The 13,395-nt window shown below is 55.1% G+C and overlaps 1 protein-coding gene across 2 annotated transcripts in view; it reads left to right on the forward strand.

Annotated features, from left to right (window-relative positions):
• MAP4 (microtubule associated protein 4) overlaps positions 1–9,863 on the forward strand; it is a 107,873-nt gene extending 98,010 nt beyond the window's left edge. For both annotated transcript variants that reach the window (XM_065744873.1, XM_065744874.1), the window contains 7 exons: positions 79–401; positions 2,539–2,667; positions 3,903–3,995; positions 6,680–6,761; positions 7,534–7,646; positions 9,444–9,621; positions 9,776–9,863. In XM_065744873.1, coding sequence (XP_065600945.1) covers positions 79–401; positions 2,539–2,667; positions 3,903–3,995; positions 6,680–6,761; positions 7,534–7,646; positions 9,444–9,621; positions 9,776–9,783 — 926 coding nt within the window. In that variant the 3' untranslated portion in view covers positions 9,784–9,863. The remainder of the gene's footprint in view (positions 1–78; positions 402–2,538; positions 2,668–3,902; positions 3,996–6,679; positions 6,762–7,533; positions 7,647–9,443; positions 9,622–9,775) is intronic.
• Positions 9,864–13,395: the final 3,532 nt, after the last annotated feature.

Consider the following 13,395-nt stretch of genomic DNA (forward strand, 5'->3'; position numbering starts at 1 on the left):
GTGGGGCAGTTGGTGGCCGTGCCATCTGACCTGCCCTCCTTTCCCCCCATCCCTCCACTGTCACTGTGCTAATTGCAGCGGACTTGGCCCGCCCTAAGAGTGCTGCTGGCAGCGTGGTGAAGAGCAGTGCCACCACTCCCACCACCACCACCACGAGCACCGCTGCCGCGCCGGGGGCGGCCGCCAGCCGCCCCAAACCCAAACCTGCCGCAGCCAAACCCACCACCACCTCCACTGCTGCTGTGGATGCAAAGAAACCTCCTACAAAGGCTGCAACCAAACCCAGCGCTGCCTCCAAGCCCCCGCGCCCGGCCAGCAGCGCGGCCGCTCCGGATCTGAAGAATGTGCGCTCCAAAATCGGATCGACGGATAACATTAAGCATCAGCCTGGTGGAGGAAAGGTACGTTTCTTCCGACTTGATCACAGTGTGCTCTCTGAAAGCGTAGCTCTGAGTTGTTGTGGGTGCTCTTTGCTGGTGTTGGTGGCTGTATCCTCGCTGCTCTTCTCGTGTTTATGCCCTGCAGAGCTCCTCTTCGGGTTCTTGGTTTGTGCACGAGGCATTAACAAAGCAGTGGTAGTGGTGTACAGAAGGAATCCACCAGGAAAGCCTTCCTGGCACACGTACAGGAATTCACAGTGCCGTGGGTCTGTGTTTGCTGTACATCCTGACATAGAAAGTAGTTGGTATTGGAAGCCCCAACCTTGTCTGTGTTCCAAAACTTTGCCTTTGAAAAGAGGATTTGAGTGCTGAATGGTACAGAGGTGTAATAACGCACTGTGACGCGGGAAATCTGGATTCAGGAGCAAATTCCACTGAACCTTTTCCCTTTCCAGGAGCAGGGAGTCCAGACAACGTGTCATACCTAAAGCTGAAATTAAACTGTCTGCATCTACTGCTCTTACAGTCACAGAGCCGTAGAGTCATCAAGGTTGGAAAAGGCCACCAGGCCCAAGCCATCAACCCATCCCCACCGTGCCCACTAGGCCGTGTCCCCGGGTGCCACATCTGCCCTTTGGATGAATTCTGGTGGCCACGAGGAAAGAAGCTTTGGATAAGCTGTAGGGAGAAGTATGTGCACAGATAAAACTTGAGGCCCTCCATCAGCAAGGGGCTTAAATTGCATGTAAATGGGACAGGTTTGGGGATATGCCTGTTGCCTTCTTCCGAGGGCTTTAATCATTGTGTGGATACACATCATCGTGAAATCTTTATTGGACATTGTCTAGCAGATACACCCATCTTTGCCCAGCAGACAAGTTAGCAACTTGCCCATAGTCAGAGGGCTTCCCATTGCACTGAGTAGAACGAATTTACCCGCTTACTTTTGCTGCAGGTCTGCTGGAACAAATAACCCAGCCTCCAACTTCCACCTGATGCTGAGAGAGCACAGTTGGTGCTGGGAGCCTTCGTCTCCTCTTTGGCACACGAAAGGCAGGGCATCCTTTTGTGGGGTTGTGTGTCACAGACAGCATCGATAGGTGCATGGGATTACTCTGCAGAGTGAAGAGTATCTGAGCTGTGTGTGATCACAGTGTGGTCCCCAGAGCTTGGAGGTCTGCAGGATAAATGTCCACTCCACGAAACAGTTTCTGGAAGTGACAGTAAGAACTGAAGAACTTTGAGGAGAGCAGGGCAGAGAGCCTTCCCAGTACAACGTATTGCAAACTGAAACCAAACTGGTGTTCATGAATCCTTCCAGTACCTGCTCAGAAAGAGCACATGTGGCTCTTCTATGGTTTTGAACCACAGTAGGGTTGGGAGGGTCGCAGTGCCCTGTAGCTTGCAGGGTTTGTTGTGCTGGTTCAAGTGTTTTTACGTTGCCTTTTGCTGCCCTTTATTTTGTTGCCATTTTCATAGCAGTGGTAAATCCGACCTTTGAGGACAGCTGTCCTTCTTGTAGTCTTCCTTATGCTGGGATGCTTTCAGAGCACAAGAACGCCTCCGTGCTGAGGGCTGAGGCTTTGCTTCCTGGTGGGTTGGGGATGCCAGATCCCCGCTGACGCCCCGCAGGCACAGGCTCTTCTTGCCTGGATCCAGATCAGCAGAAGAGTGGATATTCTCAGGTGGTTGGTGAATTTTTTGAAAATGGTACGTTTTTATTTGACTTTCTGTTGAATGGAATCCACCTGCATTGGGTTAGCTGCAAAATGAAGTCAGCTCTTCATCTCCAAGCCTGAGTCCGAGCAGTGTGGAGGTGAGAAACCCCAATGGGAGCACAGCACAGCACAGCAGAGCTCAGAGCTCCAAGCAAAGCAGATGTGCAATGCTGTGCATCCCCCCAGATCTGTGCTGTGCCCTCCGTGGGAAGGAGGTGGTCCTGTGGTGCTGTTGGGTCGATCCAAGGTTGGGAGCAGTGATGATGTGTTCACTTGGAGCCCTGTCCGTGGTGCTGGTTGTACTGGGCCAGGGCTGTGGTGCTCAGAAGGTCTCTGGGGTTGGCAGCTCTGCTGTGTGTATGGGGGAGCTGGGATTCCCATGCTTTCCTGCCCTTGCCTTTGCTGTTGCTGGTTGAAACCATCCATTTGTCTCCATCTAGGGGAAAGTAGAGAAAAAGCCAGAATCAGCTGCTGCTGCCCGAAAGTCTGAACCCAATGCGGTCTCTAAAATGGCTCCAACTAAAACAACCGTAACAAAAGAGGGTGTCCCAAAACAGCCCAATGGGAAAGTGAGTTTCTTTCAGACTTTTATCTGTGGGAGATGGAGGACAGCATTTCCATTTTGAGTCACTTTCCCTTCTCTTCAACTCTCCTGCTCTCTCCTGTCAGTGTCACTGTCCCTCGCACAACACTTCTCCAGTTCTTTCCTAGGCTGTTCTCGGTAAAACACGCTGAGATCGCGATGGTAATGATGGCTCAGTGCCTTCTGGGAGCATTTTCAGAGTTCTCCATTTGCACTCTTGGGCCTCATTTTGAGCTGGGAGACCCTTGGGAGCACTTTGCCCTTATGACCACTTTTCTTACACTTGTTTGGAATTAGGGTGGGAGCCACCAGCACTGCAGAGCAGTAAGGACTCTTCCCTGCCATATTCCCATCCTGGCTGCCTCGGGATGCAGGTTGTTGTGTTGGGCAGCCACCACAGCTCAGATAGAGAGCCTGGAATGAGCGGATTTTGTGCTCCGTTGAAGTCGGTAAACCTACAGAAACTCGGTGGCAAAAGTACATTTCTCAGAAAGTGTTGCACTGAATCCAGTCTTTCTGAGCGGGATGGGACGAGTAGCGCGTGGAAACCTTCAAGTGAGAACGTTCTGGTGGTTCCTTTTGTGCTTTGGGTTCATCACCTCTTTCCAGCAAGTGCTGTAGGGTGCAGCTTCTGCCACGGTGTGTGCTGCTCAGTAGCTCCCACTGAACGCTCCTCGTCACTAACCCAATGTACACGTGGATCTGTCACTCTAACTCAGTCACTTAACCCCTGGGAGTCAAAGTCAGCGCACTGCTTTTGGATTTGGTAGTTAAAACGAGCAGCAGTGCTTCTATTTAATGAACCTAAGACTCATCTGATGAATGGAAGGGGAGGTTGGGCAGCCTTCAGTGGGAGGCAGTGTGTCTCAGCCTGGGCTTTACTGCCCACAGCTGCTGGAAGGCATTCCCAGCCCTGCAGCCAGCCCCGGCCCGGCTCTGCTGGACGTGGCGGCTCACAGCTCTCCTGGGTGCCCTTCAAGGCCCCGATCAACCCAACCTCCTCCGGCAGCGCCAACGCTCCCGCACTAACACTGTGTGCCACTCTTGTTCACTCGTTCCCCTTTCTCTCCCTTTTCCTCTCCGTTGCTTTCACCCCCGCTGCTCGAGTTGGTGTGAGTTTAACACGGCCCCGTGTTTGTCGGAGCATCCTCTGCAGCCCGCCGTACGACGACGCTAACCGGTCCTCTCCCTTGTGTTGTTTTCCATTCTGTAACATTCCAGGTCCAGATAGTCTCCAAAAAAGCGAACTACAGCCATGTTCAGTCCAAGTGTGGTTCCAAGGACAATATTAAGCATGTCCCTGGAGGTGGGAATGTAAGTATGGACTCTGGGCAAGCTGTCTTTCTACTAACTCCTTCTCATGTGCTATGTTTTTATATGTCAGTCCATGAATGCTGTGTTCCTATGGAAGGGTGTGGCAGAATTTCAGAGCTTCTGCAAACAGCGTAGGCAGGAGAACCGTGCTCCCCATAGGTTGGTTCTCTGGGAGCCCGAGTGCTCCTGACCTATTTCTCACATCGTTTACGTGGTATTAATTGAGTTAATGTAGATGTGCACACTGCTGACCCCAGGAGTTAGTGCACTGTGGATTCATTCCCTCTGCAGTCAGCGGAGGCTCATCGGTCCCTGACCTGCTTCTGCTGTCTGATAGCAAATGAAACGAGGTGTGCTGAGTCAGATTCATTTCCCTTTGTGCCTCACGAGAAGGGAAACTCCAACGAAGGAGGAGGAGAAGCCTCGGAGCTGCAATTAGCTTCTGAATGTAAAGACTGCTGGAGCTGAGCTCGCTGAATGCAAGGCTGAGCTCGTGGTGTCTGTGTGCTTGGTTTGCTGTGTTATATCCTGAAGGCATCTGGCAAAAAAAGACAAGGTCACTACACAGATGCTACAGTGCCTGGCAGACACAGGTCCGTGCCAGCGTGCTTTGGGGCAGGGTTTGCCATTGGTGTGGATTTGTTGCCTGAATTTGGCACAGCCCCGGTTTGTAACCCACGTTCTGCAGCAGATGCTGTTCTGGCTGCATGCTGTGGGGCAGCTGCCGGGCTGAGCTGCTGTGCCTCCAGTGCCAACGGGAAGGGAGGGCACCACTCCTTCCTGGGGGAGCGTTTCCTGCCGTCCCTTTTTACATCCGAAAACATCTGAGGTGTTCTCTTGTTCTGAGAGTTACAAGCAGTTCTGCTAGATGATGTCCTGGCATTTAATTCTTCCCTGATGGGGATGTCCTAAATCCTGAGGCCAAGAGCGTGTTGGGATTCAGCAGTGGGTGGCTCTGACGGCCGTGGCTCACATGTTCACAGTCGTTCCCATGTGGTACTCTCAGTATGGGATCACACTCTTCCTACGGTACACAATCGCTCCCCGGCAGAGGGTGGAGGCAGACCTGGGCCCCCCAGGTTCCCCTGGCCTCATCAGGGCTGCCCAGGGAGGGGGTTGGGGGTCTCTGGGGTACCTTGGAGGTATCTTGGAGGCAAGAAGTTGCCCAAGACGACATGTTCCAAACCAGTAGATGTCCTTCCTATTTCTGTCACATTTGATAGAAGTACAGCAACACCAGAATGGATTTTCCTTTAGTGTTTCCCCCCCTCCTTTTAAAGAAAGCGACAGTAGAGACGCAGATCTGCCACGCTGCAGGTAGAGTTGTTGAAGGTTTAATGAGGTGATTTGGAATTCGCAGGTGGTTTCTCTACCCTTTGGCTTTACCTCCTGAGATGGATTAGGAGATGCTCATTGATGCAGGATGTACCGAGAGGTGAGGGTCACACTTCCAACAGAACCTCTGCGCGGAGCGCTGGAGTCCAACCTCCACTTGGCAGTGAGGGTTTGGCTCTACGGGTGCCAGCCCCACTCATCTCCCATTGCAAACTGAACATGATGACTCACCTTAGAGTTGGTACTCCTCCATTTAGGTGTAATGGTTTGGATCCCCAGGAGGAATCAGGAGGAGGCATTGCTGGCTGTGTCTGCCCTTGCTGGTGATGCGTGTTTGTTTTAGGAAGTATTCGTGTGAAATAAAGGTTTGCTTCAGTCCACCTCCAAGCAAAGAGTGCTGTTCTGTAACGTCAGTGGCAGCCACCAAGTTCCTTCCAACGTGTATCTCTGATGACTGCATGGAGGGAGAGATGGAGGGGCTGATTCTGGGATGGAGGGATCTTTCACCCTTCTGGAGCCCCCAGAGGAGCGTTAAGGACTCAGAAACTGCGCTCCACACGAAGTGCTGAACCCAGGGTCAGAGAGTCAGTGTTTTTAGAGCAGAAAGACACAAAATCGATGACTCCTCACCTGCACTGTTGTCCTACCCTGGAGAAGACATCTCTCCCCAAACTCAATCCGATGTCTCTAAGCACTGTGCTGGAACATTGGGCTCAGGACTGACTTTGAAGATGGTTTACTGAGAGTGAATATCTCACGATCTTAGGGTTGCATCACCCTAGATTTGTTTGCGTGAGAGCTTTGCTCTGCCAGCATCAAATCACTGGTAGGATGAGGTTAAATAGCAGTGGGGAGCAGCCTCCCACTCAGTGCTCGTCTCTGAGGGCAGCTTGTTCTCACCAACTGTTCCTTCTGGGCACAATCATCGGACCACAGAACCATTGCAGTTGGAGAAGCCCTCTGAGATCCCCCATCCCCACCTCCTGGGAGGCAGAGAAAGCACTCAGCACAGTCTGGGGAATGTGGCAGTGAAACCACCTCCACTTGGTCCCTGTGCCACGGATGTGCCATGAGCTCAAGACTCAGCATTGCTGCTTATTGTCCACGCGTTAGCTTTTACCTGGCCTCAGTTTCTCTCTGCTCACATTAACTGCTCTGGGCTGGCACAGGCCTTCAGGTGATGCCAGAATGTTTGGCATTCAGTGGCTGGGAGGTCGATGACAGACAGCTGATGCAGTGGAAAGGGGTGTGGATTCAGGAGGTGTGACCTGATGGAGGGATGGCACGTTGGCCTCCAGACGCCCAGGAATGGTTCTTTGTGTTCAGTTCTTTCTTTTCTGTCTCTTTAGGTGCAGATCCAGAACAAGAAAGTTGACCTTTCCAAAGTGTCCTCCAAGTGTGGCTCGAAAGCCAATATCAAACACAAGCCAGGTAGGGATTTTACCATTTCCTCATCGTTGGCCTGCAGAAAGTGAAGTTGCTCATGAATTGCCCTCGATTGCAACTGAAGGAGTTCAGGGGCTTTGTTGCTTATTTCAGAAGGGCTGTGTGGGTTCGTAGTGGTTTCGTGGGCAGAGGAGGGATTAGAGATGCCTCCCCTTGGAGGTGAGCACTAAAGTGCTTGCGTAGTCACCATGGCACGTCTGTGTGTGAGGGACAAAGCTCTCTGACCAGAGCTGGAGGTCATTATCACACGCTTGCCTCTGTTTGTTCCTGGCATTTCCTGCCCCTCTCTGCCAGCCCGTTGGGTTGAATGCAGTTCAGCCTTACACCCAAGGTTCAGTGCTCCCACGTTGAGAACGTGGTGCCACCAACGTGACCTCTGCTTATTCAGCCATCTCATGACAAGCTCTGCACAACAATGCTGCCCTTGTCCCGGGCTGCTGAGAGCACAGTGGTTTGTCCAGAACTGCTGTGAGATGTTCTCACTGGTTTTGTTGGAGCCCATCAGTTGGCTCCCACCGTTGGCCACGCCAACCCCCAGTGATGCCAATGGGAGAACTGCAGCCGTCCATGTTGCTAAAGAGCTGTGGTTGTTTCCTGACCTTCAGTGCCCATCCATCTCCATGTCCGTTGCCCACATTTGGCAGTTGAACTTCGTGTTGGCACGATGGGATACCGGGGGTTCCTCTGTGAGGGGACCCTCTCAGGTGGGAGCATTTGGAGCCCCCCATGAATTCACTCCTCTTCAATCTTGTCCCAGGAGGAGGAGATGTCAAAATTGAGAACCAGAAGCTGAACTTCAAGGAGAAGGCCCAAGCCAAAGTGGGATCTCTGGACAATGTGGGACACTTGCCAGCAGGAGGAACAGTGAAGGTGGGTGCGGCGAGCTCTGGTACATCGGTGTAGGGTTGACATTTGGTTCTTCTCCTTCTCCTGCTGTCAGTGCAGCCCAGCCTCTCCACCCCAGCCTTTTATAGCCACCTCTTTCCGTAGTCTGCTGTGAGCCCCAGCAGTATGACTCACAAAGAAGAGCTGGGAACACGCTGGCAGCACGAGCGGGTCCCCGCTGCGCGTTACGTGCAGGGCTCACGCTGCCCCATTGCATCCCTCCCCCAGGACCCTGAGAGCAGGGCACGCTCTGAGCTGCAGGACATCACAGGAGCTATGAGGGACCTCCTCCCCTTCTCCTTTTGCTCCCCAGTGAAGCTGGTGAGACCCCAGCTGCTATTGCTGGGAAACGGCCCCAGCAGCCCGACCTGCAGCTCAGCCCAAGGGCCCTGTGAGGACAAGGGAGGATTGGTGCAGCGTTGCTGTGATTCATAGCGTCTCCCCACGACAGCAGAACTGGAGCTGCCCCCATCCTGAATCGACATCTGTTCCTCAGGGAGGGGAAGGCCCCACTGCAGGGAGCGATGGTGGGCACATGGCCTTCCCCGTCACGGAGCGGTGCTGGTGACTGTGCCCTCGTACATCCACTTGTGCTGCAGCTTCTCTAAGGCTCCTTCTGAACAGCTGCAGTGCTGGAAGCAGAAAAAAAGAAGGAAATGCTATGGTCTGGCACTGTTGTTACGAAGCTAGGACCCCGCTGTGCCCCCAGTAGGAGGGGAGAGGCCCTGGGACCGCTGAGCTCTGCGCTCGTCCCAGCATCGCTCCGTGGAGCACTGGTGGGTGCTGGAGCCCCTTGGGTGCTGCCACGCTGGGCTGTGGTGGAGCACACTGCTCCAAGAGCTGATGCTACCCTGGATAATGGAGGCAGGGAACGGTTCTGCATTGAGCCCCATGAGAACGTGGTGAGAGGAGACTGCAGAGCGTGCACTGGGACTCCCCCATCTGCAGCGCTCCATGGGGTGGAGCCGGGGGGTCCCTACAAATGGCCATGCTGTGATTGTGATGGCTCTGCCATCTTTAAGGACCCTTCCAGCCCAACTGTCCCACGGCTCTGTGATGCAGAAGGTTGTGGCTGTGCTTTGGTTGAGTGAGTACAGCAGTGGTCCCTGTTCCCCATGGATGGGGCCTCATAGGGCAGGGGTGCAGGGGAAGAGCTGAGCTGCTGTGGCCTGGATGCCAGCAGAAGCAGTGACTGCAGGTAGGATTTGGGGCAGAGCAGGACAGGGGCTTCTCTAAAAGTGGCCTCCCTGGACCCAGTGCACACAGCCCAAGATCCCCATATGAGCTTGGACATCCAGGCTGGGGATCCACTGCAAATCCTTTAGGTGTGGTGTACGAATGCATCCAGGCGAGCCGGAGGAAGCCCCTTCATTGCAGACACCCACGGTCAGGGGCCGTGCTCTGAGCGCCCGGTGGAGCTGTGGGTGTCCCTGCGTGTCATCGGGCGTTGGGTTGGATCACCTCCAAGGTCCCTCCCAACTCAGAGCGTGCTGTGATCCTGTGAGTCCACGGGAGGTGTTGGCCCCGTGGAGCTGCACTCAGGCGCAGTGCTCTGCCCTCCATCCCCGGATCCAGGGGGGCCTGAGCTGCAGATCTGGCACAGACACGGCACTGATCTGGCACAGACATGGCACGGACCTAGCACAGATCTGGCACAGACCTGCACATCCCCACATGCACCCGCAGGGGAGGGCGGAGGGGCTCACACGTCACCCCCCCAGCGCCCCATCTCCTATTGACCGCTGCTGTCGTCCTCCCCACCCCGTTGTTGTCTCCTTGTAGGCTGAGGGCAGTGTGGAGCCAGGGCAGCTCCCGCCAGCCCCTCAGAACGGAGAGGTGCGAGCGGCGCAGGCGGGCAGCGCCCTGCGGGAGAATGGCGTAGGGCCGGCGGTGCCCACTGCCCTGAGCGGTGGTGACCAAAGGGAAATTCAGAGCTTCGAGACTCAGATACAAGAAACAAGTAAGTGCCCGGGCTTCTCTGCACGCACGCTGCCGGGGGGTGGGCGAGCACCGGTCGCACCCCGCTGTGTCGTCCAAGCGTGGAACTGTTTGTAGCGACGTCCGTAGGGTTCCTGCTGTTGTTTTAACTCGGAAAATTGCCTTTTATCTTCCAGGCATCTAACGATGACATTCTGCTATCGTCTCCCGTCCCCCTCTCACCTTTCTCTCCTCTTCCTCGTGTCCCCCCCATCACCCCCCCCCGTCCCCACCCTGCCCTTTGTCGCTGCAGATTGAATCCCACAAGCTGACGTTCCGTGAGAAGGCGAAGGCGCGCACCGACCACGGAGCGGACATCGTCGTCGCCTCCAAACCCCCCACCCTCCCCAGCAGCACCTCCGCCAGCGACAGCCCGGCCTCCCCGGCACCGCCGCCACCGCCGGCTCCCCCCGCAGCGCTCCCGCAGCAAGGCTTGTGACCCCCCCGGCCCCGCACCCCGGAACGCAGCTTGGCTCTCTTCACCCGACCCCCGGCTTCACGCGGGACGGGGGTGGCACCCAGCGGCCCCATCCCTTCGGCTTTTGGGGGGTTTGGGGTCAGTGCCGCGCTGTCCCGGGGGCGCCGGGGGGAGCCGGGCCGAGTTAATAGGGATAAGCTGTGATTTGTTTCTTTTTAAGAGAACCCCCTTTTCCTCCTCGCTGCTTCATTCCCTGACCCCACTGATGCTGTTACCACACACATTAGGGCTGTTTTAACTGTTGACTTTTACCTTTTACTCTTCGTGACGACGTGTTGATGATTTATCGTGCTACCAACCCACACTGAGGTTCCTTTTCTCTTTCCTTAACCGTAGCAGAGTAGGGACATTAACCGCTGCTGCAGTGCTGCTTCTTACTGACATATCCAGCAGTCGTAACTTTTGTTGTTGGTTGTTTTGTTTCATTTTGGGTTGTTTTTGTTTTTGTTTTTTTTAATATTTTAAAAACGACGGAGCAAATTCATGGGATTAAGCCATGTCTGAAATCGAAAGGCGCAGGAATGTGTTGAAGGAAAAGCTTCTGCTGAGCAGTTCAGATGAAGCTGTGTCGGGCACAGCTGGACGCGTCGCGTTGGCGCCGGCCCCAGTGCGCGGCGGCGTTGGGTTGGCTGTTGGCTGGCTCTTGGTTGGCTCTTAGTTGGCTCTTGGTTGGCTGTTGGTTGATTGTTGATTGGCTTTTGGCTGGCTGTCGGCCGGCTGTTGGTTGGCTGTTGGTTGGTTGTTGGCTGGCTGTCGGCCGGCTGTTGGTTGGTTGTTGGCTGGCTGTCGGCCGGCTGTTGGTTGGTTGTTGGCTGGCTGTTGGCTGGCTCTTGGTTGGCTGTTGGCTGGCTGTTGGCTGGTTGTTGGTTGGCTGTTGGCTGGCTGTTGGTTGGCTGTTGGCTGGTTCTTGGTTGGCTGTTGGTTGGTTGTTGGCTGGCTGTTGGTCAGCTGTTGGCTGGTTGTTGGCTGGCTGTTGGCTGGCTCTTGGTTGGCTGTTGGTTGATTGTTGGCTGGCTTTTGGTCGGCTGTTCGTTGCTGTTCGGTTGTTGGCTGGCTGTTGGCCAGCTGTTGGCTGGTTGTTGGTTGATTGTTGGCTGGCTGTTGGTTGGCTGTTGGTTGGTTGTTGGCTGATACAGCCCAACCTGGGCTCGTTCTGGCTGGAGGCTCAGCAGGGGCTGTGCAGCTCTGTGGGTTCCTGGGCTGATCCGTGGCTTTGGGGCAGCCCCATGGGTTCAGGGCAGCCCCGTGGTGCGCAGGGCTCGGAGTGGGGCCGGGATGTGCAGAGGGTGTGCGAGTGTGGAGCCGGGGAGATGAGCTGTGTTGAGTGAGGCCTGAGCTCCTCGTTCCGTGTTTGCGAATGACACTAAAAATGATGAAATGTAAATAAAATAAAAAAGAAAAAAAAAAAGAAAAAAAAGTAAAGCCGGAAAAGCGTTCTTGGGTCGTCAAAGTAATTTAAAGGGAAATTAAGAAAAAAAAAAGAAAGAAAGAAAGAAAGAAAGAAAAAAAAGCAGAATAATAAAACACTGGGATCAAAGGCCATGGGAGCAGGCGCGTGCCGGGGCTGCGCGAGGAGGGGCGGAGGGAAGCAGCAGCTTCTCATCCTTGTGGGGAATGGTCCTGGGGGAAGCCAACAACGACACGATAACCCGGAATCTGTATTTACACACAAAGATTCTTATTGCACTTGTATTTTTTATATTAAAGTTTGCATGGTTTCTAATAAAATGGCATTAAAATGTACTAGTTTGCATCCAAGTCGTCTGCTAGTTTCCTAAGTGCTATTTTTTTTTTCTTTATTTTTTGTTGTTTTTTTTTTTCCTCTCTGGATAAAATTGAAACAAGAAATGCAGATTTGCACCTGAGCGGGGCCGTTATATATACCCACAGCCTCGCTGCCTTCCTCTTCCTCTCTCTTCCTCCTCCTCCCTCCTCTCCTCCCCCCTCCCCGTGCCACCCCAGCTCTGCAGAGCACCCCTGCCACTCCCCCTCTCCCCAACCTGCACATCCCCCGTATATATCACTGCCCCTCCGCTGCTGCTTCCTTCTTTCCATTACTTAATTCTGAACACCAGAGCTCCATCTCTGCTATCTGTCGATACTGTTTGATTTGGTTCTTTTTTGTTTTAGTTTTCCAGCACTTTTGGAACAGGGAGGTTGGAAGGAGGGGGCTTCTCCTCCCGGAGCTGTTTTGGGCTGTGTGTGTGGGTCTGCTGCTGCTCTGGGGGTCCCCAAAGAGGCACTGCCATAGGAGAGCGATGCAACGCTGCACTTGATCTTCGTGTTGTGTCTCCCATCCCGAGCTGTGGGTCGGTGCGGGCGTTGCTGCGGTGCTGCTGGGGGCAGCGTTGGTGCCGTCGGGAGGCAGTGGCTGCGTGTGCAGTGCCGTTGGGTTTGGCCGTGCGTGGAGGATGTGCTGGGGGCAGAGCAGTGCAGGGAGCCGACGGAGGGCTCCAGGTGGCAAAATCGGTTTTTATTTTAAGGAGGGGTTGGGGGCAAAAAAAAAAACAAACAAACAATAATCTGATTGTTTTTCATTAAATCGCCGTTTGACTTTGATGCAGTGTGAATGTACCCGGCCCCGGCGCGTGGTGCTGAGCGTGGGGCACAGCGATGGCACGGCGCACAGCTGGGGGGGCTTCGGGGGGGGATGTGCTCTGCAGTGCTGTGCTGTGGGAGCACAAGGAGGGGGGGGCTCGGAGTGGCCAAGGTCCCCCCCCCAGCCCCCGGGGGCTGCTGTGTGCCATTGTGGTTCCCGTGGGCCTTTTTCTCCTGTGACAGCAGCCTGCCGTGGGCTGGAGTGGGACGGGGCCGTGGACTGAATGTAGTGCGCTCCGCTGCCCCCCCCAGACACCCCCCTCAGGCTCTCAGCGGTGGCATTTGGGCAGAATTTCTTGGCAGCAGCCCCCCGGGCGCGGGCACGAAGCCCAGGGAGCAGCGGAGGAGCGCTGCGTCCTTCACCCCCTCCCACACAGTTCCCCTCCAGCATTGCCCGTGCCATCCCTGCACGCAGAGTCTCGCTGGCCGCCAGCTGGTGTCTGGGATCCATCAGACACGGGGCTCCCCCCGCACCCCCCGAGCGTCCCACGGCGCTCAGCGTCGCTCCGTCACCCCGGGACGTGGGGACGCGTTCAGCCCCACGTGGGGTGAGCCCAGCGCCGGGCTCCCGACCCTGGGGTGTCCCAGAACCCCTCTGCCTCAGTTTCCCCATCCGTGGGGGGGACGGTGCGTACCTCACTGTGAGGAGGGAGCGCTGCGCGGAGCGTTTGCCACGTGTGA

Source organism: Cyrtonyx montezumae, unplaced genomic scaffold, assembly GCF_038088225.1.
Source record: "Cyrtonyx montezumae isolate F1298 unplaced genomic scaffold, pur_monq_1.0 scaffold_32, whole genome shotgun sequence".
In the NCBI taxonomy this organism is placed as follows: Eukaryota; Metazoa; Chordata; class Aves; order Galliformes; family Odontophoridae; genus Cyrtonyx; species Cyrtonyx montezumae.